The sequence below is a fragment of the Perca fluviatilis genome, chromosome 6 (assembly GCF_010015445.1).
Source record: "Perca fluviatilis chromosome 6, GENO_Pfluv_1.0, whole genome shotgun sequence".
NCBI classification, from domain to species: Eukaryota; Metazoa; Chordata; class Actinopteri; order Perciformes; family Percidae; genus Perca; species Perca fluviatilis.
In genome coordinates, this window is record NC_053117.1 from 24,932,958 (window position 1) to 24,958,161 (window position 25,204).

The 25,204-nt window shown below is 38.5% G+C and overlaps 1 protein-coding gene across 1 annotated transcript; it reads left to right on the forward strand.

Moving 5' to 3' along the window:
• Positions 1 to 2,702: 2,702 nt before the first annotated feature.
• On the forward strand, positions 2,703 to 15,570 carry mrps27 (mitochondrial ribosomal protein S27). Its single transcript, XM_039804591.1, has 11 exons — positions 2,703 to 2,797; positions 3,075 to 3,152; positions 5,617 to 5,687; positions 5,815 to 5,873; positions 6,845 to 6,959; positions 7,521 to 7,599; positions 8,509 to 8,624; positions 8,733 to 8,835; positions 8,946 to 9,088; positions 12,830 to 12,991; positions 15,109 to 15,570. Exons 1-11 carry the CDS (start codon positions 2,725 to 2,727, stop codon positions 15,355 to 15,357), a joined length of 1,248 nt encoding a protein of 415 aa, XP_039660525.1. The 5' UTR covers positions 2,703 to 2,724; the 3' UTR covers positions 15,358 to 15,570.
• Positions 15,571 to 25,204: the final 9,634 nt, after the last annotated feature.

Below are 25,204 nucleotides of genomic sequence, written 5' to 3' on the forward strand. Positions count from 1 at the left end.
ATGTACATACTGTATATATATATATATGTACATACATCATACAGTGCATCATGCATTGTGATATCTCACATATATCTCATATGTAAAGTAATTTAGCGAAAAGGTAATTTAAAGTATCATTTACTGTGTTTCAATCCACATATTACATTTTACCGCTATACTCTGTCGTGCCAGTTCAGGTAAACACCGAGCCATTTCTTGTCAGATGAAATGCAGAACAGCCGCTTCTCTATTTCTACCATCGACGACCACCATGTCCTAAAGTACGAAACTGCAAACAGTTTGAGGAAGTTCTCACATCCTCCTCTCCTTTCCTTTCCTCACCTACACATTTCAATCCCAACCACTGGCTCCAGAGAAGAACCACAGAAGGTGGATTTACTGTTTTCCTATCTAGAATCAGCTCCTCTCAGCAGCATCATAATGTTCAATCTCTGAGGAACAACATATATAACTGACCACACCTCAGAGACTTCATGAAAGATGGTGTTTCATAAGATAATTCTATCACTCCTGTGTGTTTTTGATGAACTGAAACTTGAGAGATCATGAGAATGCAAAGATCACCCTGACACGCAGGTAAACAGGTAGATACTGTAGTGATGGGAAAATGAATCCTGTGGTAAGAATCGGTTAATAAAGCAATTGATGTAAAACATTTACTGTTACACATGCTAAGGTTGGCCTTAGACATACAGTTTATATATATATATATTTTTTTTTTACTTTTTACTTCCTGCACATAATTTCTATGTTCTTTGGTTTTAACTTGTGCAAATGAATAAAATCAATATGATGACTAGCTTGTACAGTTGATGCTCAAGCATAAAACAGTACCCCACTAAAATTACATTGAATAAACAAATGTCTTATAATGTGGTTTTTGTTTCTCACTTACCTATTCAGACGCTAATTTGCTATATGATGTTATGGCTGTGATATAAAAAGGAAGCAGACATGAGATGCGAGTACCTGAGATCCTAAAAACAAATACTTGGCTGACTGACTTCTTTGCATCATTGGACCACATCCACAAACACTTTTTAAATGAGGAGCGTAGAGTGGGAATAAGTTTCAGATAGGACTTTTGATAGAAATTTATTGCACACTATTGGCTCCAACAATAGCGATACAAGGACACAGCAGTGCACCACCAAATCACAACAATAGCATAGAACAGAATAAATTAGTCAGAGTATATTCCTGAAAAGATAGCTGTATCCCCACTTGTGCGTGTAGATATGTTTAGTTCCTGTCAGGTCTCTCTAGTGCAGCTTGGGTAAGCTTCCTGTTTTGCTGGTGAATGAGAAAACGAGATGGTGCTCAAATTCTTCCACGTTTTGTTGAACAAAACTGTCCCACCCTAGTCTCAACCTGTCACCTGCTTTGACCCACAGCCCAAAAAGATTACTGTAATTATAGCTGAGCGCTGTACTTCTGTAGTACGAGTAAACAACAAAAACTGGCAGAGTGGTGAGAGGACAACAGGTCAATTGCACTGCTGTGCACAGACGAATATGTTAAAGCTGTGCTATCATCCCTCCTGTTTTAGGGTGTGCTATGAGTGGATACATCTAATGTCCTGACAAGCTTAGGAAGCAGTCATCCATGATGCTGAGTAACCGACACTGGGACTTTTCAGGGCTTTATGTGCAGTGCCACAGGGTAAAGTGAAGCTGCTGCACTTCTACCTCAGTTGATATACTGAAATTGGCCTGTCTCCTCTTTGCATTAACAGCACCCTCTATTGTCACAACATCTGTACTGTTCAAGTGTTCTGCTCTTTTTTTTTATATTAAGAGTTTTACATTCAAGAGATTTCTACTCTTATTTAATGTCAAGGCTTAATTTTATTCACCACAGCCAACCAATTTATGTGTGCGTTTTACTGATGTCAATCAATCTGACAACAATTTTGCTCAAGAACATTGCTTAAGGAAAATAAAAAAAGATGTATGCATTATAGATATAGATGTCATGGTAGATCAAAATGTAAGAAGCTTTAAAATAGGCTATTACTTAATAATAAATAAATGGTATATATATATAGATAGATAGATAGATAGATAGATAGATAGATAGATAGATAGATAGATAGATAGATAGATAGATAGATAGATAGATATAGATACTGTATTTGTATAAAGAGGTATCCCTTCAAGTTGTTTGGGTTAAATATAGACTGTAGTTGTATTTTGGAAAAGGAAATCTTTATTTTTTCACTATATGATTTCTAATTAATGGGTAAATGTGCAGAATCTCACAAATGGATAATAATAAAAAAAAGTAAAAACTAATTTATATTTTTCTCATTTCTCATCCATACATCTAAATGGACAGGCACCAAAACCTGCCAAAAATTGAATTATTTTGTTAAATTACTTTAGGCACTGGCAGTGGATTTTGGTTTATGATTTTTGGTTTAATTTGAACTTGCTCTGAGTTGTAGGCGTAGGCTAATAGGCTAATAAAATAAGGCTAATAAAATAAATGTATTTCATTTTTTTTTTTTAATAACTGTAAATTCGGCCTCTTTTTGCGCTTTTACAACGTTATTCATTAGAAACTTACTTTACATTAAAAAGAAAGGCAAAAATACTGTCCGTTTTGTCTCACTTTTGGTACAACCCTCATTTGCATAGGCTGCATAGGATATTTGTAAGTTTGAGGGAAATTTCAAACACCCCCCCCCCCACCACGGCTAAGAAATGGTATCGTCCAAAGATGGCAGCCTCCGTGTGGAAGCGATGTGTGACTGCAGCTGTCAAAGTTAAATGTTTATCTCCGTCTTTTTCAGGTACGCACATCCTACATACAGCCACGATAAAACTATAGCTTTATATGATTGCATTTCTTTGTTTAACTTCTATTTCTTTGTCCTTCAATGCCATTTTTTGGGATGTTTAGGAGCTAAATGTCCCCAGTTCATGTTGTTAGCTTACTCAATGTAGCTACATTAACCGGCTACTTTAACTGCAAATCTCAGGTTTCAACACGCTTAAAGTAATGTTAACCAGCTTATAAACATGTAGTATTTGTATCTACATGACCTGGTTGACTGTTTGTCTTCGCAGCCAGAAGATGGTTGCTCTCAGCAGCTTACACAGATACCAAAGTGTGGGAGGCGAGAGAGAAAGATCCTCAGAACCTGGGTAAGAGTTCAAACTGCTAATGTTAATATTCACATATTAGCTACATTTAATGAGTAATAACTAGGGTCTCCAACGTGCACGGAGGTCAGGATTTTGGGCATTAACCAGGGGAAGCAATTTTGTCACCTAGTCCACATGTCAGTATTCACAGATGTGGTCAGCACTGTTGAATATGAATGTGAATATGTCTGTCTATATATGTCTACAATTGGATTACGAGTTAAGGCTGCATAGGATATGCCGGTTATGTCTTCCAAATTTAGGAAAAAAAGAGGACACATTTCTGTGCAATAGGTGATATATTTTAGTCTTAAAGTTTGAATTGTAAAATACTAGTACAGTGTCCATTAAAAATGTACCTATTTGGAACAGGCCGATTGCTTGGCCTGTGGTATTGCTGCTTGAAGCTTTGTCCAGACCCATTGTACCATTGCACTTAATATGCAACGGCGCTGTATAGCCTACTACTGACTTACTGTGTACCTCTACTTCAGAGGAAAACATTGTACTACTACATTTATCTGACAGAGAACGTTTCAGATTCAGAATTTACTTAATGTACTCTTAAAATGATGGATTGTAAAGTTTGTAAGTACACCAGAAGTGTATGTAAATAACACTTGCCTGCTGGCTTCTGCTGTTGTTGTTGTTGCTGCTGCTGCCGGCAGTTAGACGAGTGCTTAGGGCCGTCTACAAATTACAACACCGAAAAGAGATGCAACAAAAATATTTATTAATTAATTTTTTTTTTTTTTTTTTTAAGTAAGTGCTGTAGTATAACTACCAGGAGACAAGTTGTAATTGAGGTAAGTTTGGAGACATTACCTTATTTAATCATTAAATTAATAAATATTTTTGTTGTATCTCTTTTCGGTGTTGTAATTTGTAGACGGCCCTAAGCACTCTTACTGCCCGGTAGTAACAGCAGCAGCAGAGACGAGAAGCCAACAGGCAAGTGTTATTTACATACACTTCTGGTGTACTTACAAACTTTACAATCCATCGTTTTATGAGTACATAAACTATTTGTACTAGTGTAGAAGTTTGGTATCATTTCGGGCATTATTAGTGGGGTAACTTACGAGATACATCACTGGATCCATTAGCCCCTGCGCTAAGCTATTCAGCTGATAACGCTATTCACGCTAACTCTCCCAATGTTAGACCCAGGTGAAAAAAGCTTCTGGGGGAGTGTTTGGCTCGAGGTCATGGTGCAAAGGACCTTAGGGTGAAATTACTCCGAACCATCACTTTAAGCTCTCTCTGACACAAGCACACACGCTCTCTCTGATACACGCAAACACACACACACGCACGCACGCACGCACACAAGCGCTACTAAGATGGGCACAATGAAAGGAAAGAAGTTAAATGAGCCAGAGTCCTTTTTTTAAATTCTGTTTTATGTTGTATTTTTAGGTAAAGTTCTAATATAGTGCAGCTAAATGTTTAATAGTTAAGCTTGTTTAAGTGGTTTTAGATATAGGAAACCTCAGGAGGAGCAACTGAGGAGGGATCCCTCTTTCAAGACAGACAGACTAATTGCAGGTTATTTCTAGAGCTGCAAAGATTAATTGATCAATTGATTAGTTGTCAACTGTTGAATTAGTTGCCAACTTTTTTGATAATCGATTAATGAGTCATTGAGACACAACAAGACATTTTAGGATGCCGTCTTGGGGGAACACTGATTGACATTTTTCACCATTTTCTAACATTTTATAGACATTACATTACATTACATTTCGCTGACGCATTTATCCAAAGCGACTTTCAATTAAGTGCTTTCAACCCTGAAGGTGCTAGGACAGAAAACAGTTGGGATTTCGTTGAGTGATTAGTTGTCCCTCGCTGAGAGGGGGCAGCAAGCAGGCTGGCTGATGCAGAGCAGAGTGGGCGGGTTGGGGTATAGGTTATGCAGCATGTATCTACATGATCGGGTAGTTACAGCAATGTTGGCAGTGAAGGAGAGTTGGTTGTCAAGTGTCACACCCAGGTTTCTAGCAGTCTGGGTGGGGACTACCACAGAGTTGTCAATTGTTAGTCTTGGGTAGGAGCGCACTTCCCTGGAAGGAAAAGGAGCTCCTTTTTTCTTTTTTTTTCTAGACCGAATAACTAATCGATTAATCGAAAAAATAATCAATAGATGAACAATGAATAGATCGACAATGAAAATAATCGTTAATTGCAGCCCTAGTTATTTTTTATGTCAAAAGAATGAAGATATACTTTTGTTGCATGAATAGCTGCATGCAGCAGTCGAACAAATGTTACTGCGTGTGCACTTGATGAACACAGGGTGGCAGTGTAACGCTGCAGTCTAGTGGTTCACTAAATGGTAACTGTTCAATAGTGTAAATATAATCATACACATCCATACTGTAAAAGACACTCTGAATAGTTAGTATATGACATGATAAACTGTATAATAGTCTTTTTACTGTTTGTGTTTTTTAACTTACAGCTGTACTGGCTACCACTATGGACAGGACATACGACCGGAATCTCCCAGTTAGCTCTCTGACTGTGTCACGGGTAAGCTTAAATCACCTTTATTTGTTTGTTTTTTAGTGAACCTGTCACTGATAACTCAACAAATACGTTTGAATTTAATGGCAGTAGGGTCACAGTTTTCCACAAATATTTACATTTTCTATTTCAGTTTGTTGACAACATTTCATCTCGAGAGGAGGTTGATCAAGCAGAGTACTACCTTTACAAGTAAGAGGGATGATTTTTACTAACTCTGCATCAGTTTCTGCTTCTTCTTTTCTTTGTCAGATTTCTGCTGCTTCCTTGGTTTTGTGTTGTACCAATGTTGTGTGTGTCTTTTCTTTAAATTGTCTGTTTGGTTTGTCTGTTTAGGTTTATGTTCAGTCACATGCTTTTCTTTGTTCGGGGCAATTCCAGACCTTTCCTGTTTACTCCTTCCTCTGGAATCTGCACCCATTCTTGTGATTATAAGATTTAGTAAATTTCCTGATCGCACCCTTGTTCACGGCACATGCATTCTTATAATCGACTGAGAATTAAATAATGACCTTCCAAAAAGGACCAACTGTTAAGGGTTGGCATAAAGTGCTGTTTGGGTTAGTACCACTGGAATACCTGACATGCATGTTACATTCAAAGTCAAATCATTTCTTCAAAGATTGGGAGCCATATTTGAATTATTTGGAGCCTGATGTTTCTGCCATCTTGCTAAGGGGATTCCCTGAAAGATCTTAATAAGCAAGAGCTGATTTCCCATTATTTGTATAACTTTTGGTTGTATGTATGTAACTGAACCAGTGTTGTTTTTGGTTTATTTGTTTGTAATGCATGTTTTATTTGTTGTAAATGTGAAAACTAATAAAAATATTTAATAAAAAAAAAAAAAAAAACTTCCCCCTTTGGTAAGCTTGTAAATAGTTGTTGTTATTATTGTTAATAGATTCAATTATTCTTAATGTGTTTGGACACTTTTGTTTCTGTTATTAGTGCTGAGTTTTCGGGATGAAGCTGTCAAATTTGCTATTTGCTCTTCTGTTGGTTCGGCACCCAAATTTCTTTTTGTGCCATTCAAATGTGGTCGCATGTCATCTTCTCTTCCTCTCATCTGCTCTATCATTTTATCTTGCACACCAATAAAGCTGAAGTGTAATGGAGATATAAAATATTTAACAAAGTAATGTATTTTTTCATCCCTCCAGGTTTCGTCACAGTCCAAACTGTTGGTACTTGAGAGACTGGACCATTCACAGCTGGATCAGGCAGTGTCTAAAATACGGCGCCAGAGAGAAGGCCCTGCACACACTTAAAAACAAGGTACACAACACATTATAATCCCACCACTTAATTTTAAAACAAATAAACTGAACTCAGAAGACTCTGGTCGATGGAAAGGAGGCCCATCTTTATAATCAGAAAGGAAATCTGATCAGAGGCTCCTGATCGGGGCCGACAGCTGCAGTTATCTGGCAGTGTGAGCGATCACAGATCCAATCTTAACCACCCAGATGCATTTTCCAACTGATGTAAGCAGCACAAATAACATCAAACATGTTTGACATTTTCAGCCCAGCATGTGTACTGTTCCCGACTAAGTTGCAGTATTTGGGAATCACTGAATTATTCCAAAAGCACAAACGTATACTAGCCAATGACGTGTTTGCAGTGAGGTAAAATGGTGTGCTCTATCAGTATGGCCGCCTCTGATGATGTTGCGATTGGTGTCGTGTTGCTGTGAAATAAGAGGTCTCGATGTCAGTGATGCATTAGGAATCAGCAGTTGTGTTATTGTGTGATATACACCCTCTTTATTAAATCATACAGGGTTAACAGTCGATGTTCACAGATAAATAATTTAAAGAAATTGTGTGTGTGCAGGTCCAGTATGGAATATTCCCAGATGACTTCACCTTCAACCTTTTCATAGATTCTTACATTAAGGATGGAGACTTTAAAAGTAAGGCTTTTTCAATTAAACATTTTGAAAAAATAAGGTTCAGACAGACTGGATTAAAGTGCAGTCTCTGCAGACACTCTCTTAACTTGTATTACTTCCAGCAATGGGAACAGACTGCCAGTCTGTAAAATCACTAAAATCAGATTTCAAACATGTATTTCCCTATTTGTAAAAGACAGAGGTGAAGCGGAAGCCTGATTATATTTCTGTGTAATAACATTAGAAAGTAAACACATTATTTGGCAAATCGTGAAGGCACATAGTATTAGTGTAGTGTTGAAGTTGTGGTTACATAAGATAAAATAATGAATTGACTGTTCTACGACACACTGGCCCAGCAGAGGAGCACCTTCAGCAGAAGACTCCTCTCACCCAGATACACCACAGGGCGCCACAGGAAATCGTTCCTGCCTGTGGTCATTAAACTTTATAACATCTCCCTCAGAGAGTCACACACCCCTCTCTGTAAGCATCTCATCTCAAACATAGACAATAGACAATCACTTCTCCTTTTTTTTTCGCACTATAATCATCTCAACAGACAATTCATTTTCTCTTTTTTATTGCACTATTTGCACATTATTGCTGTACATTTCATATCTTATATATATTATTACTGTATATTTGTTTTTATTATATATGTTTAAAGTATTGATAATATATGTTGTTTTTATTTGTTGTTTGTATATCTGGAGTGGTAACGAAAATAATTTCCCTCTGGGATTATTAAAGTATTTCTGATTCTGATTTAGTGCTTACATACTGTACAACTCCAGTATTGCAACTCAAATCCAGTGTTGTTGTTTCATGACTTTTAATGATGAGTGAGTTTTATTGTCAGCCATTAAAACACCAAGGCAAAAGTGTCATGTTGAAATGACTTCATGTTTTTGTTTTGTCATTGTACAGGCGCATGCTCTGTGGTTGAGGAGGTGATGCTTCAGGAGGCCTTCGACCTTCCCACCACACAGATCTTGTCTCTGTATGCCCTGGGCAGTTTCCTAGCAACCAGACCACAACTCTCTGTGAGTGAAACAGCAGCAACAGCAACTTATTAGCACGTCAATGTGGCAGCAGGACTAACGAATATGCTTCCAGATAAGATGCTTACACTTGTTCCTCACTGTGGTCAGGTGTCAGAGGAGCGGGCGTTGGGAGCATCACTGCTCATCTGTGGACTGAAGCAAGACAACACCGTTGGCCTGAGCGCTCAGCTACTTGGCAATGCTCTGCTAGGTGTGTTTTGAGCTTCTTCCCCCACAGTGTTGTATTTTTTTATGTAATTCATCAGTGTTCTTTCATTATGATGTTGGTTTAATTTATTCTCCTCCTCTTTCCCCATCCAGGCAAGGTGGAGATGTTAAAGGGCATACATGCCGTGTTCAAAGGGATGCCTCTCTTCTGGTCCCATGGATATCTGGGCCGAGCGCTGGCTGTCATGGAGAGAGTGGCTGCTGCTTCAGGCGACGTCAAGCTGTCTAAAGACACAGTAAGGACAGAGAAAATCAAATTCAGAGTAAATTCAAGAGTATTTCAGTTTGTGTGTCATCTTACACAAATGAATCATCCGAAAGAAGAAACTTTCTTGCAGAAAATTGCTCCCACAATAGTATAAAGCTATTTACGTGTTTTATTTGGTTAATCCCTGGCACCATGTTACCTTACATAAAACACACACTAGTGAGGTAAACAGCTTTTAAATTTGGGGCAAAGAGAGCACTAGTATCAGATCACTACTCGGTATCAACAGGTACCCTGAGTTGAAGTAATCAGTATCAGGAGAATAAAAATGCAGGATTGGTGCATCCTTAAAGCTGTACTCGAAATACAGAAAAAAATACTGCAGGCTGTGATTGCCTCCACACGGCTCTCACAGACTGTTCCCCAATACATGAAAAACCTATAGTTTGTCACAGCCAAACGCACTGACCAGTGGCGGTTATAAATTGAATTACACCCAGGGCGAGACCCCCTTCGAAATTCTAAATAGCACAAATCCTTCATCACACAAATGTGAAAACACACTAAAGAGAATCTGATTATTACACTATTGCACTAAGAACAGAAAACACAAACTAAAACTAAAACCTGGCCTTTCTGGCCTTCCTTGATGCAAAATCATCAATGATGTCATTGTATGAAATCTGCTCCCCTATTGAGTGATTGATATTGATGACGGCAAGGCCAGTGAGTCGTTCCTGGGACATGGTTGACCTCAGGTATGACTTGATCAACTTTAGTTTTGAAAAGCTCCTCTCTGATTGAGCCACAGTGACTGGCAGAGTAAGTGCAATCCTCAGAGCAGTCCAAAAGTTGGGGTAGATATCCGAAAGATCCTTATCATGCATAAAAGTGATGAGCTCAAGGAGGCTCGTGGTCCCCCATTGCCCCCTTTGTCCTGACCGTTACATTTGTAAGACCCAGAGGTGAACTGTCCCCACTCCACTATATCTTTACATTGCAAATATTTGTTTACTACTATATTAATGTTCTAAATATTGAGTACAGTCCCTTTTTAATTATATCATATCACAGGGCACAAAATTAGCACAATTTACCAGCCAAATACTAGTAACATATGCAAGTTGCTAGTAGATTTGCTTCACTCACCAGCCCAAAAAAATAGTGGCTGGTAAAATGTGAAAATTCACTAGCCATTTGGCCAGTGGATGAATAACACCCTGATATCGCATAACAACAGAAAACATGATGGCTTCCAAATGTGAAAGGCATATTTTACTATTATTTTTTAATTTTAATTTTTTTTTAATGAAATAGGCGGTTTCCTACGGAGCCCCGGAGGTGACATGGAGGAAAAAAAAAAAAAAACGAAAAAAAAAAAAAAAAACATGTACTGGTGGCAAGCACTAACTTCCGAGATCTCGACTTTGAAAGTCGAGATCTCGGCGGAGAAAAAAAAATTATGAAAAAAAAAAAAAAAATTATGAAAAAAAAAAAAAAAAAGGAGAAAAAAATAAATAAACACGTACTGGGGACAAACACTAAACTCGAGATCTCGACTTTCAAAGTCGAGATCGGGACTTTCATAGGATCTCGACTTTCAAAGTGAACAAAGTGATCCAGTCCAGAAGTCAGCGGGAGGCGGAGATTTCCGGCCGGGGGCGCGTATCCTCCCGGGGAGGAACACAGCGTCGTGCGTGCTACCCGGTCCCCGGTCATGTTTCGTCCCAGCAGTAGCCTACGGCCTGGGGCTCCAGCTGCGTGGTGGTCGGTTTTGGCTCCCAGGAAGCGGGCAGTGAGCTCCAGATCCGCCGCAGCCGCAAACGGACTCTGCTGCCCCGGGGGGCAGCTGTGTTCTTGCCCGAGGGGAAGAGCCGCTGCGCCCGGCGCTTTGCCCTCGCTACGCGCGGTCCCTGCTGATCCAGATGGGACCGGACAAAGACACAGTGGTGATCCAGGGGTGGGGAGGTCGAGATCTCGACTTTGAAAGTCGAGATCTCGAGTTTGCGACGGAGAAAAAAAATTATGAAAAAAAAAATTATGAAAAAAATAAAAAAATTATGAAAAAAAATAAAAAATTATGAAAAAAATAAAAATAAAAAAAAAAAACACGTACTGGGGACAAACACTAACTCGAGATCCCGAAGTTTCAAAGTCGAGATCTCGACTTTCAAAGTCGAGATCTCGACTTTCAAAGTGAACAAAGTGATCCAGTCCAGAAGTCAGCGGAGGCGGAGATTTCCGGCCGGGGCAGCGTATCCTCCCGGGGAGGAACACAGCGTCGCCTCCGTTGCTGCAGCGGTCCCCCGGTCATGTTTCGTCCCAGCAGTAGCCTACGGCCTGGGGCTCCAGCTGCGTGGTGTCGGTTTTGGCTCCCAGGACGGGCAGTGAGCTCCAGATCCTGCAGCCGCCAACGGACTCTGCTGCCCGGGGGCAGCTGTGTTCTTTGGCCGAGGGAAGAGTACGCTGCCTGCCGCGCTTTGCCGCTGCTTTGCGCCGGTCCCTGCTGATCCAGATGGGACCGGACAAAGACACTAGTGGTGACGGGAGGATCGGAGGTCGAGATCTCGACTTTGAAACTTCGAGATCTCGAGTTAGTGTTTGTCCCCCCTGTACGTGTTTATTTTATTTTTTCTCCCCTTCGTTTTTTTTATTTTTTATTTTTCTCCGTCGCAAACTTCGGGATCTCGACTTTGAAAGTCGAGATCTCGAAGTTAGTGTTTGCCACCAGTACATGTATTTTTTTTTTTTTTTTTTTTTTTTTCCTCCATGTCACCTCCGGGGCTCCGTAGTTTCCTCCTGGTTCTAGTCTTTGTTATCGGTCTTCTCCACTAACCATGGGTTTCACATCAAGCATACATATTTTAAGTGGTAGACTGTTCTGGATTAAACTTTCTTTCATATAGGGGACACACACACACACACACACACACACACAGACACACAGTAGAGACTGTTGTTACTTTCCAGGTGGGTTGTATGACAGTCTTTATCTGCTGAGATAAAACACATGCGGTCATATACTTGTTATTTTTACATATTTGCACGAACACACAGTCTGGTGTAGCGCCTCTAATCTGGCCTGTGCTGTCCAGTTCAATAGTCCAGCTCTGTCCACAATAGTAATGAGATTTTGAAGAGCCTGGAGCACAGAGGATGTCTGTGAGCATCACTGCAACAGGAACTAAACGGTGTGTGTCAGACAGCGGCACAGCAATAATGCAGACAGAGCAGATAACCCCGTAGGACAGAGAGGAAATATTACATCTCAAATAAAGGTGCTGGTGACTGCCGCCCTGAGGTGACAGTTAATCTTACTTCGTCCTAACAACATTAACAGGTTCAGCCTCTTTCATCATTACATGCCTATTTTGATATTTTATTTTTTGGGAGGCTTTTCCGCCTTTATTATACAGGACAGCTAGGTGAGAAAGGGGAGAGAGAGGGGGAAGACATGCAGGAAATCGTCACAGGTTGGATTCGAAACCCTGGACCTATGCGTCGAGGCATAAACCTCTAAGTACATGTGCGCCTGCTCTACCCACTGATCCAACCCGGCCACCTGTTTTGATATCTTTAAATAACAAATTGCATCTTCTTAAAAATTGGAAATATGTGACTTTTATTTTAGTAATTTCTTATGAATCAGATTTCTTTTCAGGCAGTTACGGCTGTTTCAGAACTGCAATTTATGTAGAATTTGCAAACATAATAAATGAAAAATAATAATGTTTCTGCATACTTAACATGACTTTTCATTATTCTTCAGCTGGACTACATAAATGGCTTGCTGCAGGAACTGTCTTCTACCTCAGACAGCGACTCCTCTGGAGAGGAGTCCGCAGGTGAGGAGGAAAAGAAGGAAGACATCGTAGATGAAGATGATCAGGCCGAGCAGGCTAAGCTACCTCAATATGTCAGCAGATTCAAGGTGGGTGGGTGTTGTGTACGGCAGGTGTGCTTTGCATCAGTTTTCCTTGCCAGGGTGAGCCAGTAAACCATATGTTATGACTGGGGTTGTAACTCTGAGAGGGCAGCATACTATGTTTTTTTTTATGTTAAACATTCAATTGTATAGTAACACACAATCAACAGTCTTAGCTAAATTACCATATGTTATGACAAAATAACAATGATCTTAAACCGAGTTAAAGTGCTTCGTTGTCTGTTCATGAGATGAGACTTTGTAGGCTAAAGCAGTGTTTATGCCCATGATTTGTGCAGCAGAAAGCTGGTTGAGCCATCTCCATAATAATAATAATAATAATAATAATAATAATAATAAAACAGTGATTTCACAGGCAGGGTGCAGCCATAGTGATATCTTGCTTTGATCTGATGTCAAATGCAGAGGTAAAAGTATTTCTTTCTTTTTTTGAAATGGCCATTTGATAACTAACAATTGGTTTCGTTGGTGGCTGTCTGATTGATGATTTTTTTTTTTTTTAAATGAATTTAAAAGGCCCGCGTTTTGTTTTCACTACACTACTAGCGCTGTATTAAAAGTGCCTTTTAGAGTTTTTCTGTAAAAAGTTTCTTTACATTCAGTGATTCTCACCAAGATGTATTGTGCGTGTCCTTGAGGTCTAACAAATGTGTTAAATGAAGCATTTTCATCAATGTTTACTAGCTTGCACTCATCTCTTTTCCTGACTTTGTTGGCGCATTAGTGTGTTTTATTACCGCCACCTGTTGATGAGTGGAATAGTGTGAGAGGCGCGGACCTCTCCAGTCACCTCTCCATCGGCTCGGCATATTTTATGCTGAATTGTCTATTTTACAAATGTTAGTTGTGCTTTTTGTGGTTCACGTTGGATGGTGATGGGATAGGGAAATGAACTTGCCAGTCATCTGATGACTCTGCTAGCCTGGCCAGTCAAGATTTTCAAATGTAAACATCAGAGTACACATTAGAAAAAGGTGAATATCCCATCAAGAGGAGGAAAGTTATGTCAAGTCTTAAAAAACAACAACATGATGTGATATTTTTCCAAGAAACGCAAACTGTATGTCGATTATGGAATCTGAAAAATTGTGTGGAGGATGGGTAGGATATGCATTTCATATTAACAGGAGTAGAGGGGTCATTACACTGATTAGCAAGCACCTGCAATTTAAATGAATGATAATTCTGGAAGAGTTATTATCGTTCTGGCTGAAACACAAGGGCAAGAACTAGGGTTGGGCAATATGGACAAAATCAAATATCATGATATTTTTGACCAAATACCTCGATATCGATACCGCAACGATATTGTATTGTTGACTATTGGTGCTTTCACAAAATATTTACACAATGAAATGTTTGATAAACAATCCTCAGTAATGTGGATATACACATAATGACTAAGTGGGTAAAGGCAAATAATAGAACAGTTACAACAGTCTGTCAAGGTCAGAAAATTACATCACTTTACTGTAATGCAGCCTTTTAAACCAGGAAAAGACAACACTTATGCCATATTACGATATCCAAAATCTAAGACTATATCTAGTCTCATATCACGATATCGATATAATATCGATATATTGCCCAGCTCTAGCAAGAACCAGTTCTGGCTAACATATGTGCACCTAATGTAGATGATCAAAAATTTATTTTAGATTTGGAAAAAAATTACAAGTAGGAAACCACAATATTATTCTGGGGGGAGATTTTAATTTGATAATGGATCCAATTCTGACTACAGTGGGGTTGCAGCATGCAGGGCCCCCAGAGCCTCTCTCCCATTACAGAGGTATAATGAGTACGATTTCAGGCTTAGTTGATATTTAATTTTGAACCCAGCTGGGAGAGAATATACTTTGGGTTTTTTTTGTCAGTGCACAAGACATATATCCATATATTTTTTTTATCTCCCAATCCCTCTCTCCCTCTGACTTTGCTAGCATGGCCAGTCAAAGTTTTCGAAAGTAAACATCAGAGTAAACACAGAGGAACAGAGTTCACTGGTTTGGAGGGTTTTACGCAACTCATTTGAATTAAGTGATAAGGTCACCGTTTGGTCTATTTTTTATTTTTTTTTATTTTATCCCCTGCCTCTCTAGGAACTGAGCAGCCAGCTGGAGTCTCAGGATAAACTGGACCCTGCCTCCTTCCAGGCTTTAGTGACCACTCTGGCCCAGCAGAACTTGGCCGCTGCAGAGAAACCTGACTTGGAGCAGTACAAGAGCCGGGTGCAGGCCTGGGAGTCCGAGAACAGGCAGCTGATCCAGAGAGAGAAAGAGATGAGGGAGAAGGCCGAGCAAGAGAAACAGGAGCGGTTAGCTGCCAGGGCTGCAGCCCAGCAGGTGTAGAGACTCTGAAGATGGAGCTGAATCAGTGATCACTGAACTGTATTTTGCATATGCACATTGGAATTGTGTAATAGGAGTTTTATGTCTCTAAAATTGTGAAATATCAACATTGACCACATTACATCTGCTTGTGCCACTGCTTAGTTTTGTTTACTCGTATTGTGTACTTATGTCATAAGTATTGCTCTGCAAATATAATAATTATGTCAGAAATTGTGTCTCACACTCATTGTTTTTCTGGGATGATATTATTGGAACGTATGCAGACATCAATTGTTAAGCCTGATGGGCGGGTGACCTCATGTAAGCAAAAAGAAGGGAAAGCTGGGAAAATATTTTATTATCACATCCTCCCTGTGTGTGTGTGTGTGTGTGTGTGTGTGTGTGTGTGTGTGTGTGTGTGTGTGTGTGTGTGTGTGTGTGTGTGTGTGTGTGTGTGTGTGTGTGTGTGTGTGTGTGTGTGTGTGTGTGTGTGTGTGTGTGTGTGTGTGTGTGTGTGTGTGTGTGTGTGTGTGTGTGTGTGTGTGTGTGTGTGTGTTCTCACATGGGATTGAAAGAAGTATTAGACAGAAGAATTGCCAATCTAGAGAAAACCAAATTCCAAAGGAATGCATTTATGGTCAGAAACACTTGTTCACAAAGGAAAGCATAAATCAGAGACTATAGATCTCGATAACTGTAAGAATAAACACAAAGTGCACTTCTGTGTTTGTTAGAAGGTGAAAATATCAACCTGAGTGCAGCATCAGCTAATACACGAACAACACTCATTGGTAAAACAATAGAAAGTCTGAGTTGTTTAGTCTCCACAGAAAGATAAGATAATAGATCTTTGGAGAAGAAAATGCTGTTGTGGTTGTGCACATAATACATTCATTCCATTATGTTGCAGCTATTCAGTATTCAGAACATGGTCTTGGGAAACAGCCTGGTATGCAGTCTGGGATGAATGAGCGGCACAAAATGCTGAAACAAGAAGTCTCCTTACTGACTGCTTTCCAGAGAGCAGCTCGTTAAAAAAAAAAGAAGTCATTACTCATGTTTAGTCCCTTTTGAATATCATATGGAGATGTTCCTTCTATCTGCCTCGTGACATTAAGTCTGTAGGTTCTTTACATGACCTGGAATGACCTGCAGCAAAGTGCTGCAGGGCGGAGTCAAACCTGCGGCCGCTGCGTCAAGGAGTAAACCTCTATACATGGGCTCCTGCTTTAGGTGAGCTACCCAGGCGCCCCATTCATCCTTCTTTATCGGCTTTTTGTCGTCAAGCTCAAATTAAAATTACTGGCTTGAAAAGTAACACAAGTGTTTCCATTTCTTGCTTGAAGGTTTTTTGTGTTTGAGCAAGTGTCAGACAGGTGTGCTAACACAGATGATGAAGTCAATCAAGTGAGACGCGGTAAGGGGAGAAAAGTCAGGAAGTTTAACATCCACATCATCTGATGCCCAGAGCCTTTTAAGTGTTTTAAAAGACCTGTGTGTGTGTGTGTGTGTGTGTGTGTTTTCGTGGAGAGGGAGGAGAGGTTTGTTATGGGTTGTTTGACAAATGTAAATAGAACAGAATCTGGAAGAGAAAAGGTAATGCATTAGACATATCAGTGTTGAGCTTGGATACAGAACACCTGCTACTGTAAAAAAAATTTTTTTTTATCTCTACCAGGAATTATTATTATTATTATTATTTGTAGGTTGGTAAAAATAAGTTATAATAAAGATAGCACATCCTCATCTAATCTTTTAGGTATGGTACTTACTCTCCACTATGAACAATATGTTCTACTAAATGCCTGATTTGCACATTTTAATCCACTTACAGCAGTTTTTATTTTCTCATGGCTGCAATTTATCCTTGTCATGTAAATACAAACTATGTTTTTCCCTCCCAGCTTTTAACTTACGTCAACAGGTTTCTGTTCCTATTTTTGATTTGTACGTGTGATTTCTATCAGAGACCGCTGTGTCTGTCCTGTTCTGTAGCTAAAGCAGATTACAGGATGAGATGATGCTGCTTGTGTTGCTCTTGGCTCCACAGAAACGTGTTCATTAGTCTTTCATTATTCATTAAGGTCAGCTGCTTCATAATTAACATTTTAAAGAGATAAGTGAAAACAAATAATGTCTAATTTCTCTGTCTGTTTGTTTTGAGGATATGCATGGCTTTTATTTGCCCTGACATTAGTGTATTGCTCACAAATTAAACAGTAATACATTAGGCAGACGTCCTGTGGTAATTAGAAATTGGATTTATTTGCTGTCTGATTCATTTATCCATTATTTTGTCATTATCAGTTGATATATAACCTTTTCAAGCTATTAAAGCGTCTGCAAAGTTTTTCAATTGAAAACAAGTTTTTAAATTCAATACATTTGCTACAAAATACCAATTTATAAACTTAAACCTTAAAATAATTTTGTTCACCTTATTACTAGATTAATTAGAGGCATTCTTTAATTGTGTAGTGTGTAGTGTTAAGAAAAACATTTCTAAATCCCTTCTCAGTCAGTCATAGTTGGTATCAAATTGTGACTACATCATTTTTGGTTTGTCAGTGCACATTTTTCTATTTGATATCAACAGGACTTTGGGAGCTATGTTTAATAATTGGTTGTTGTTTACAACAAATACGCCTAGCCTCTGTGTGCCACGGAAAGTAGCATCACGTTGTCTGCAAAACTCAAATTAATGCTGAACATGCTAATTATCAATAAAAATGCACTTGTTCTCATGTTTAGCTGCAGTACATGTATGTTTTGGGGATTTATAGTGTCTGCTGCATGAATTGCTGGTGCATCAGTTGCAAATACTTACGTGATGTGGAATGGCGAAAATCCTGACAAATCCTGGCCACATAAGCCAGTATGCTCAAAACTATATAACTAACTTTGTATGTCGATGGTAAAAGAGCTGTACCTAATCACCTCTCTTAAAGTTAAAGGTGCAGTAGGTAAGACTTATAAAACTAACATTCTGTCATATTTGCTGAAACTGACCCTATGTTCCAATAGAACTACATGAAACAGTTCATTTAAAAAGAATCCGGCTCCTCTGGCACCACCTACAGCCTGTAGTGCGATTTGCAAAAATCCACTGCTCCCTGTTCAGATGCACCAATCAGGGCCAGGAGGGGGGCCTAACTGCGCATCAATCACTGCTCATGCACACGCATTCATTCTCCCTTGTGGGGGGAGGGGCTTAGGAGAACGTTTTGGGCCTTAGCAGAAAGAGGGGAGGTACTGTGAAGTTGTTGATGTTCAAATTTTTTGGCTAAGTCCTGGATCTTCCCAATCCTACCTACAGCACCTTTAAAGGGGGGAAAAGCCTGCCGTCATAGATAAGGGCAAGACATACTAACGTAATGTTGTACTCAGTTGTTCACATGAAAAGTGACAGAAGTAATTGTGTGAGCTTGAGAAAGAAGATTAAACCCTCCACACACCTGGCCAATTGTTGTAAGAAGTAGGCCTGGATGTCAGACTGTATGGTTCAGAAACTTGAATACAGCCTTCCATTCAATGGGAAAAGTATGGTGGGAGGGGTTTTTAAGACGAAGCATACTAATCCCTTTAGTTAAACAAACAATGGTCACAAGTAGACTATTACAAATGCCGAGTGAAAAACATGTAATGGGATATTTGCTCAACAATTGACCGCTTTAAAAATGATCATACAAGGAACTTCAGTTACTGTATTGTATGTTATTTGTGATGTTTTTTTACACGATGTAGATGTGCACTTAGCAGTTGCTGTTAATGTAAGAAAAACGCAGTTGAGTCTGTAACTGGAACTTTAGTTCTTTTTCTAGCGCAAAATACACTTTTTCCAAAGACATATGGTGCAAATACTGTCGATGCCCCCATTTCACCCCTCTGCCTGAAGAATGGTCTGATATCAACTAGCCACATTACAGATAGCTCCTGTACAAATGGCCCTGCTTTTTATTAGGATATTTGATGATCACAGTATGACAGTAGCCTATCTCCCTCAACCTCTGACCACTCAATACCACAACATTTTATCTACAATGCTTTGTGAAAGATTATTGACCCAACACTGGTGATGTGGATAGAACATGTCTGAGTATTAAGGGATGACGTAACTGTCAGGCAAGACATATTACATCTGTCCCACTGAAGCAGCACTGTAGCTCCGGTCATGACACTGACACTGTCATGATAAAAATGTTATCCTAAAAATCAATCCTGTAAGAAAATACACCCACCCATAACAAATAGTCCTTATTTTTTATTTTTTGATAAATTGCCAGCAGGAATTTAATTGTTAAAGGTGGAGCAACCAAATTAGACTAATTACATCAAGTAAACAACGTATCATGTGTAATTGTTTAGTTATGTCATCAAAGAGAAATTATCTTGTGAGATAGGCTTATTAGTTTTATAATATGTGGTTAAGCAGCCAACAAGATTTATGATTAATCAGTTTAATCGGCTTTGCACATTTTCTTCCCCTATGATCATCACATGAATCATGATCCAAGAAAATACTTACCAGGTTGTTTTAGTTTGTGTTTTTCTATCATAGACAAAAGGACTTTCACATTTACAAAATATTCTTTAAAGGGGGTTTCATAACACTCTGCAATTTCATTAGGGGCTTTACAAATGTAAATTGTATTTAATAGAAATTAACTTTTCAAGACTTGATGAATTAGAAGTAAAATCAGGCAAAAGTACATGAATAAAAAACTACTTGTACAATACAATTAAAATTGATACACATTTCAAATATTAGCTGTGAAAAATACAAATTAATGATATAATCTTTAAGAGTCTTTGAAGAATTGTCTTTTTCTGGCCTCACATAGGTGAGCTTTAAAAATGCTGTGTTGTGTACCTTTGTACAAAACCAGTTCTAGCTGTTTACCTGTTATCAGTATTTTTATTATTATTATTATTATTATTCTTAGTTAAGCTAAGCTAATGGCTAATTGCTCCAGCTACATATTTACCAGACACCTGAAAGCGGTAGGCTATCAATCTTCTCATCTAACTGTCAGCAAGAAAGTGGATAAGCGTATTTCCTAAAAGGTTGAACTATTCCTTTAAGTCCACATAGGAAGTGCAACTAATCTAGTAAACAAAGTCCAAGTTAAAATAATAAAATGCATAACATCAATAGTTACCCCAACAGTAAATGAACAGCTACTTGATGTTGTATTAGCAACATATTAGCAACAGAAAGCTAATACAATGGCTAGCTTGATAAGTAGTAAACTGATTGCAGAAAAAACTAAATTTACAAGTCAACAATCACAAGTATCACCTATAAAAAGTGTATCTACAGAAAATGCTACAACAAGGGTATTTGGGCAGTAGATAAAAGATGTCAATATTTGCATGGTCACAGATCTGACAAAATGGCCAAAGGTCACATTTGGAACTTTGCCAGTAGTGGTTGCTCTAGCAACAGAATTCCAAGATGTTTGTCAGTAATCTAAATGGAACTGCAGGTTCCCTTGCATTTCAATGAGCTGACCCTGCAGAAGTTGACAAACAGCATCCACTGTGTCCAAAACTAATTCACAAACTCAGTAGCTAGAACATAAATGAGCTGATTAAATTAAATGCAGTGTCAGTCAGGTTTTGCTCATGTGATTTGGTTTGGCCCTTTGGCAGTAGGTTTGCACCATTTTGCCTAATTTATGCATCATCAGCAATGTAACATCCTGTATGCTTTTTCCATTGTGCTCTAATTGGCAGCTAGGGGTGTCTGGTCATGTAAAGATTAGCAGTAAATGTCCCTAATTTGGCTTTGAGTTTTTGCTCCCTGTTAATGATTGCCACAATAATGTCTACAACCAATGGTACACTTTTACAGCAGTTATATAAGACTCACAGTTTTTCCAAAGACTCTGAACTGTTTGGATGTATTAACACGTTTAAAGCAACTTCCCATTATGTTGCTGTTTCACTGTTGCTAATATGATATGAGTTATACCCTCTTTAGGGATAAACCATCCTGTTGGAAGGTCAGAAAAAATGATTGTGTAAAGTTTAATGTTAAATGCAAAGTGCGTAATAGTGACTTGAACTAGCTTTTGTTTTGTGGTAGGCTTTGCAATCCGAAAGCCTCAGAAGTAAACTGTCCTCTCTGGATTTGATGACTGTCAATAATTGTGTGAACAGAGATGTTGACATTAGCTGGATGTTTTATGCCTACAGCAGTTGTATACAATGAATCTATATATCTTCAAGGAGTTAGAGATTATATATAACATTTGATGACTTAGAATCAACAGTCCACTAATTAATGACAGAGTTTAATCAGATGCCTACTGTGAATAATCTCAAAAAGCAGACATAGTGTTTCTGTTTTCATGTCAAACTCTGTGCCAGTTCAAACAGTTTACATTTGATTCTCTGCACTGCAGCTTTGTTATGATGAGTGAGATCGCATACGGATGTTATCTACAAATCTACCAGACTCCAGAATAAACACGTCCAAAATCTCTCTAAACTTTACATTGAAAAACAGGCGGCAGGCTGTGTCAAGCACAACAATCCATCCACCTGGGCTAATTCTTAAAGATGCTGGGAATCCTAGACTATTCAACAGGGATGACTCCACTGATTATAGTAAAGTAACTGTAAACTGCTCTATTGGAAAGTACCAGTTTAATGGTTGATGGTTATATTTTAAATGTCTATACGTTTATAAATTAGTGAATACGTTCATTTGTTTTACTACAACATGTAAAACAGCTTAAAACTTGAGATAAAAGTTTTTTTCATTTGTCAACAACTCAACTTTTAAATGACTAGTTCAACATTTTGGAAAATATATGTATTCCCTGTATATGCCCAGAGTTAGCTCAATATTGAAACCACTCTCTGTTAATGTGTAGCTGGAGCCAGGAGCTTAGCTTAGCATAAAAGCTAGACCAGCAACTTCCTGTAGTCTATGCCAGTTGCCTGGCAACAGTTCCCTGCCAATATTTTGGTTTCTGTGCAGATGGAAGAAACAAGATACAACATGTTTGTTAATGAGCTTTAGAGGTGCTGATAGGTGGATTTAAATTCTTTTGAGCCAGGATTGTTGTCTTCCCCCTATTTTAAGTCTTTATGCTAAGCTAACAAAATACATATTTACTGTACAGACTTGTGGTATCAATATTCTCATCTGACTCTCTGCAAGAAGGTGGATGTGTATCTCTCAAAACGTTGAACTATTCCTTTCAGCCAATATGTTTGAGAAAGAGCTCAGAAAAAAAATGATATATATATATTATTGTCAAGGTTTAAATCATCAGCATGCAAATGTATTTACAAATTGTAAATTGTGCTTATACAGTCAGTTTTGTCAGTTATGAAATGTTTGGGTGTGTACAATAAGCAGTGTGTCCCATTCCCAGCACACATTGTGCAGAATAAACCAGGAATGAAGACTGTTTTCTTTGACCCATCCCACAAGCTACCGACTGTGTTCGTACATGTTCACACATATCATGTTTTACTCTGCAGGTAGCTGTGGATTCACTAAACAAAAGGCCTGTGGCAAACTATGATCATAAAAAAAATCATAGGCTTGAACTCAGTCATTTAACCAAAACACAGACGCATTGTTGCAAGGGAAATCATCCAGAACTACACCTTAATACTGTGGCAAAAACAGTGTGCCACATACCTGTAATTGCATTTCTAGTTTCCCTCCCTTGGTGCAATTGTCCCTCTTTTTCTAGCTACAAATTTAAATTCCTAAGAGCTATTACATGAGAAAAAATTATGGAGTGTTTTCCACCAATTGGCACTACTTGGACGATATAAGAGTCTATAGAGCCAACAAAGACACAATGTAGTAATTGTTTGGCACAGGAATTAAAGCCCTGGAAGAAATGCTGTGTTTTGGAAGTTGTTTTTTCTTTGCTTTCTTTAAACTACAAAGTCTACCAAAAAAACAAATGCACAAACACAAAGTCCCACTCGGCTGTGTGATTGTCTATCCACAGAGCATAACTTTATTTACAGGAAAATTGATTCTTTCAGCAGTGCTGGTGGTCATTGCTCTGAGTCTACACTGCGGCCAGGTTATCTGACTTCAACAAACAAATCCAGGAAAAGCACATTCATGAGAAGCCTAATCTTTCAAATCTACTTACAGAACATTCTGTGAGGCTTGAAACCGGACATACGCGTACAGAAAAACCCAACTGGAGGCTGAAATCATATTTAATACATACACATATGGTGGCAAACACTCACAAACACATTACATAACAGCTAGGTTTCAAAGTGTTGACATGTCAAGGCCAGCGATGTTAGATTCAGTCTACGTATCAATGGCATGCTTAAGAAAATATTATTTTCTTCAAGGCTACAACGACCATAATCACAGCACGGTTTCCCCCTTTTCTATTTTTAAATAAATACCAGAAATTGGCAACAAAGAAAACAACAAGTGTGTTTTCCAAGAGCACAGGGTCAGTCTAGTGGGATGACGTCAGGCAGCGGGGCTCAGGGTCTCGGTTCAACACGTTCTGTGAAAGCAGTCACAGTATTTACTAATGCAGATCTGTACTAACAGTATTGAAAATTCTACTATTTCGACAACAAACCCTTGCTGCTTTTTCCACACATATGATGATGTTTTGAAGAATCAATCTAAATGGTGCTTGTCTATTGAAGATAAATATGATACGTTTCCGCTAAGACTTCCTTTCTAGTCCACCTGTTGTTTCTTAAATTAACCTCACAGCTCACAGTGGGCTTACACACACACAGGAGACTTCAGCTTCTTTCTTTTCCTTCTTTTGAAAGAAATCACTTCCAAATAGACTGAACGGAGGAATATCTGATTCCAGGAGTGTTTTATAAAGAGACCAAGCAACACAGAGTGAATAATTGCATGTTTTGTTTTGCAGTTTAAGTCATGAGACCTGCCATCATATCAGGGACTCTGGTGTCATCGCTGTTTTTAGCAGGACAGCGTGTTTATCTGCTCTACGATAAATGATGGGCACAAATTACTTCATGTTGCAGTCATTTGTCATGTCATGTCATGTGTTTTACTAAATGTGTTAGATGAATGAATTTTAAAGACTTGATCAAATGTTCTTATATCAAAATTATACATGGTTTTTAATCTAAGAAACATTAAGACTAAGCAGGATAGCTTTATCATACAGTATATTTGCATGACATTTAGTGAACCAGGAATATTTAATTAGTCATTAGTCATTAGTCAACCCTTATCCATAATTATGGAGTAACCAAAGATAGTGTATTGATCCTAAATCAATCCTGTTATGAGATGATTGGAAATCATGGAAATCAATTTAGGATAACCTCTCTAACTGAATTATTTCTTTGGGTGTTACAGCAGGTTGGAGTATTATGCAGTTATGAGTGTCTTTTTATTATACATTTTAATACCATATATCTACTGTAATATCATGCCCTACATGATCTTTTTTATGTTTTATTGTTTACCTTGCTTCTGCAAAGGTTATTCTTAATTCTTAATATTACTTTATTTTAAGTTTATTTTAGGTTATTCTACTTTTTTTTTCTTTTATGACCATTAATTGCTCTGGGTTTCAGGCCTCATCTATGATTAAAATATAATGTAAAAACAATATCAATTTGCTCTTGTGGTAACTTCGAAATCACAAATTTACATTCTGTAAGAATTTCAAGTGTCTTACTTTTGTATATATATATTTTTTACTTCTGTTAAACCGTGTTGCACAAGATGTGTTGTGCTTTAGGTATGTCCAAGGCCTTTCCTGCACCACTGTACAGCTGCTGAGGGCTGTGAAGTGAAATTGAGGGGAGGGACTGAGCCCTGCAGGAAGTTTGAAGGCAGAACCTTATTTCAATGAAGTCACCGGTG

What these genes read in the sequence shown, in the direction of transcription:
- mrps27 (XM_039804591.1), top strand. Translation starts at nt 2,725, where the DNA reads ATGGCAGCCTCCGTGTGGAAGCGATGTGTGACTGCAGCTGTCAAAGTT. An exon ending in GCTCTCTGACTGTGTCACGG is followed by an intron (nt 5,688 to 5,814) that starts GTAAGCTTAAAT and finishes TTTCTATTTCAG; the next exon opens with TTTGTTGACAACATTTCATC. An exon ending in TGCACACACTTAAAAACAAG is followed by an intron (nt 6,960 to 7,520) that starts GTACACAACACA and finishes GTGTGTGTGCAG; the next exon opens with GTCCAGTATGGAATATTCCC.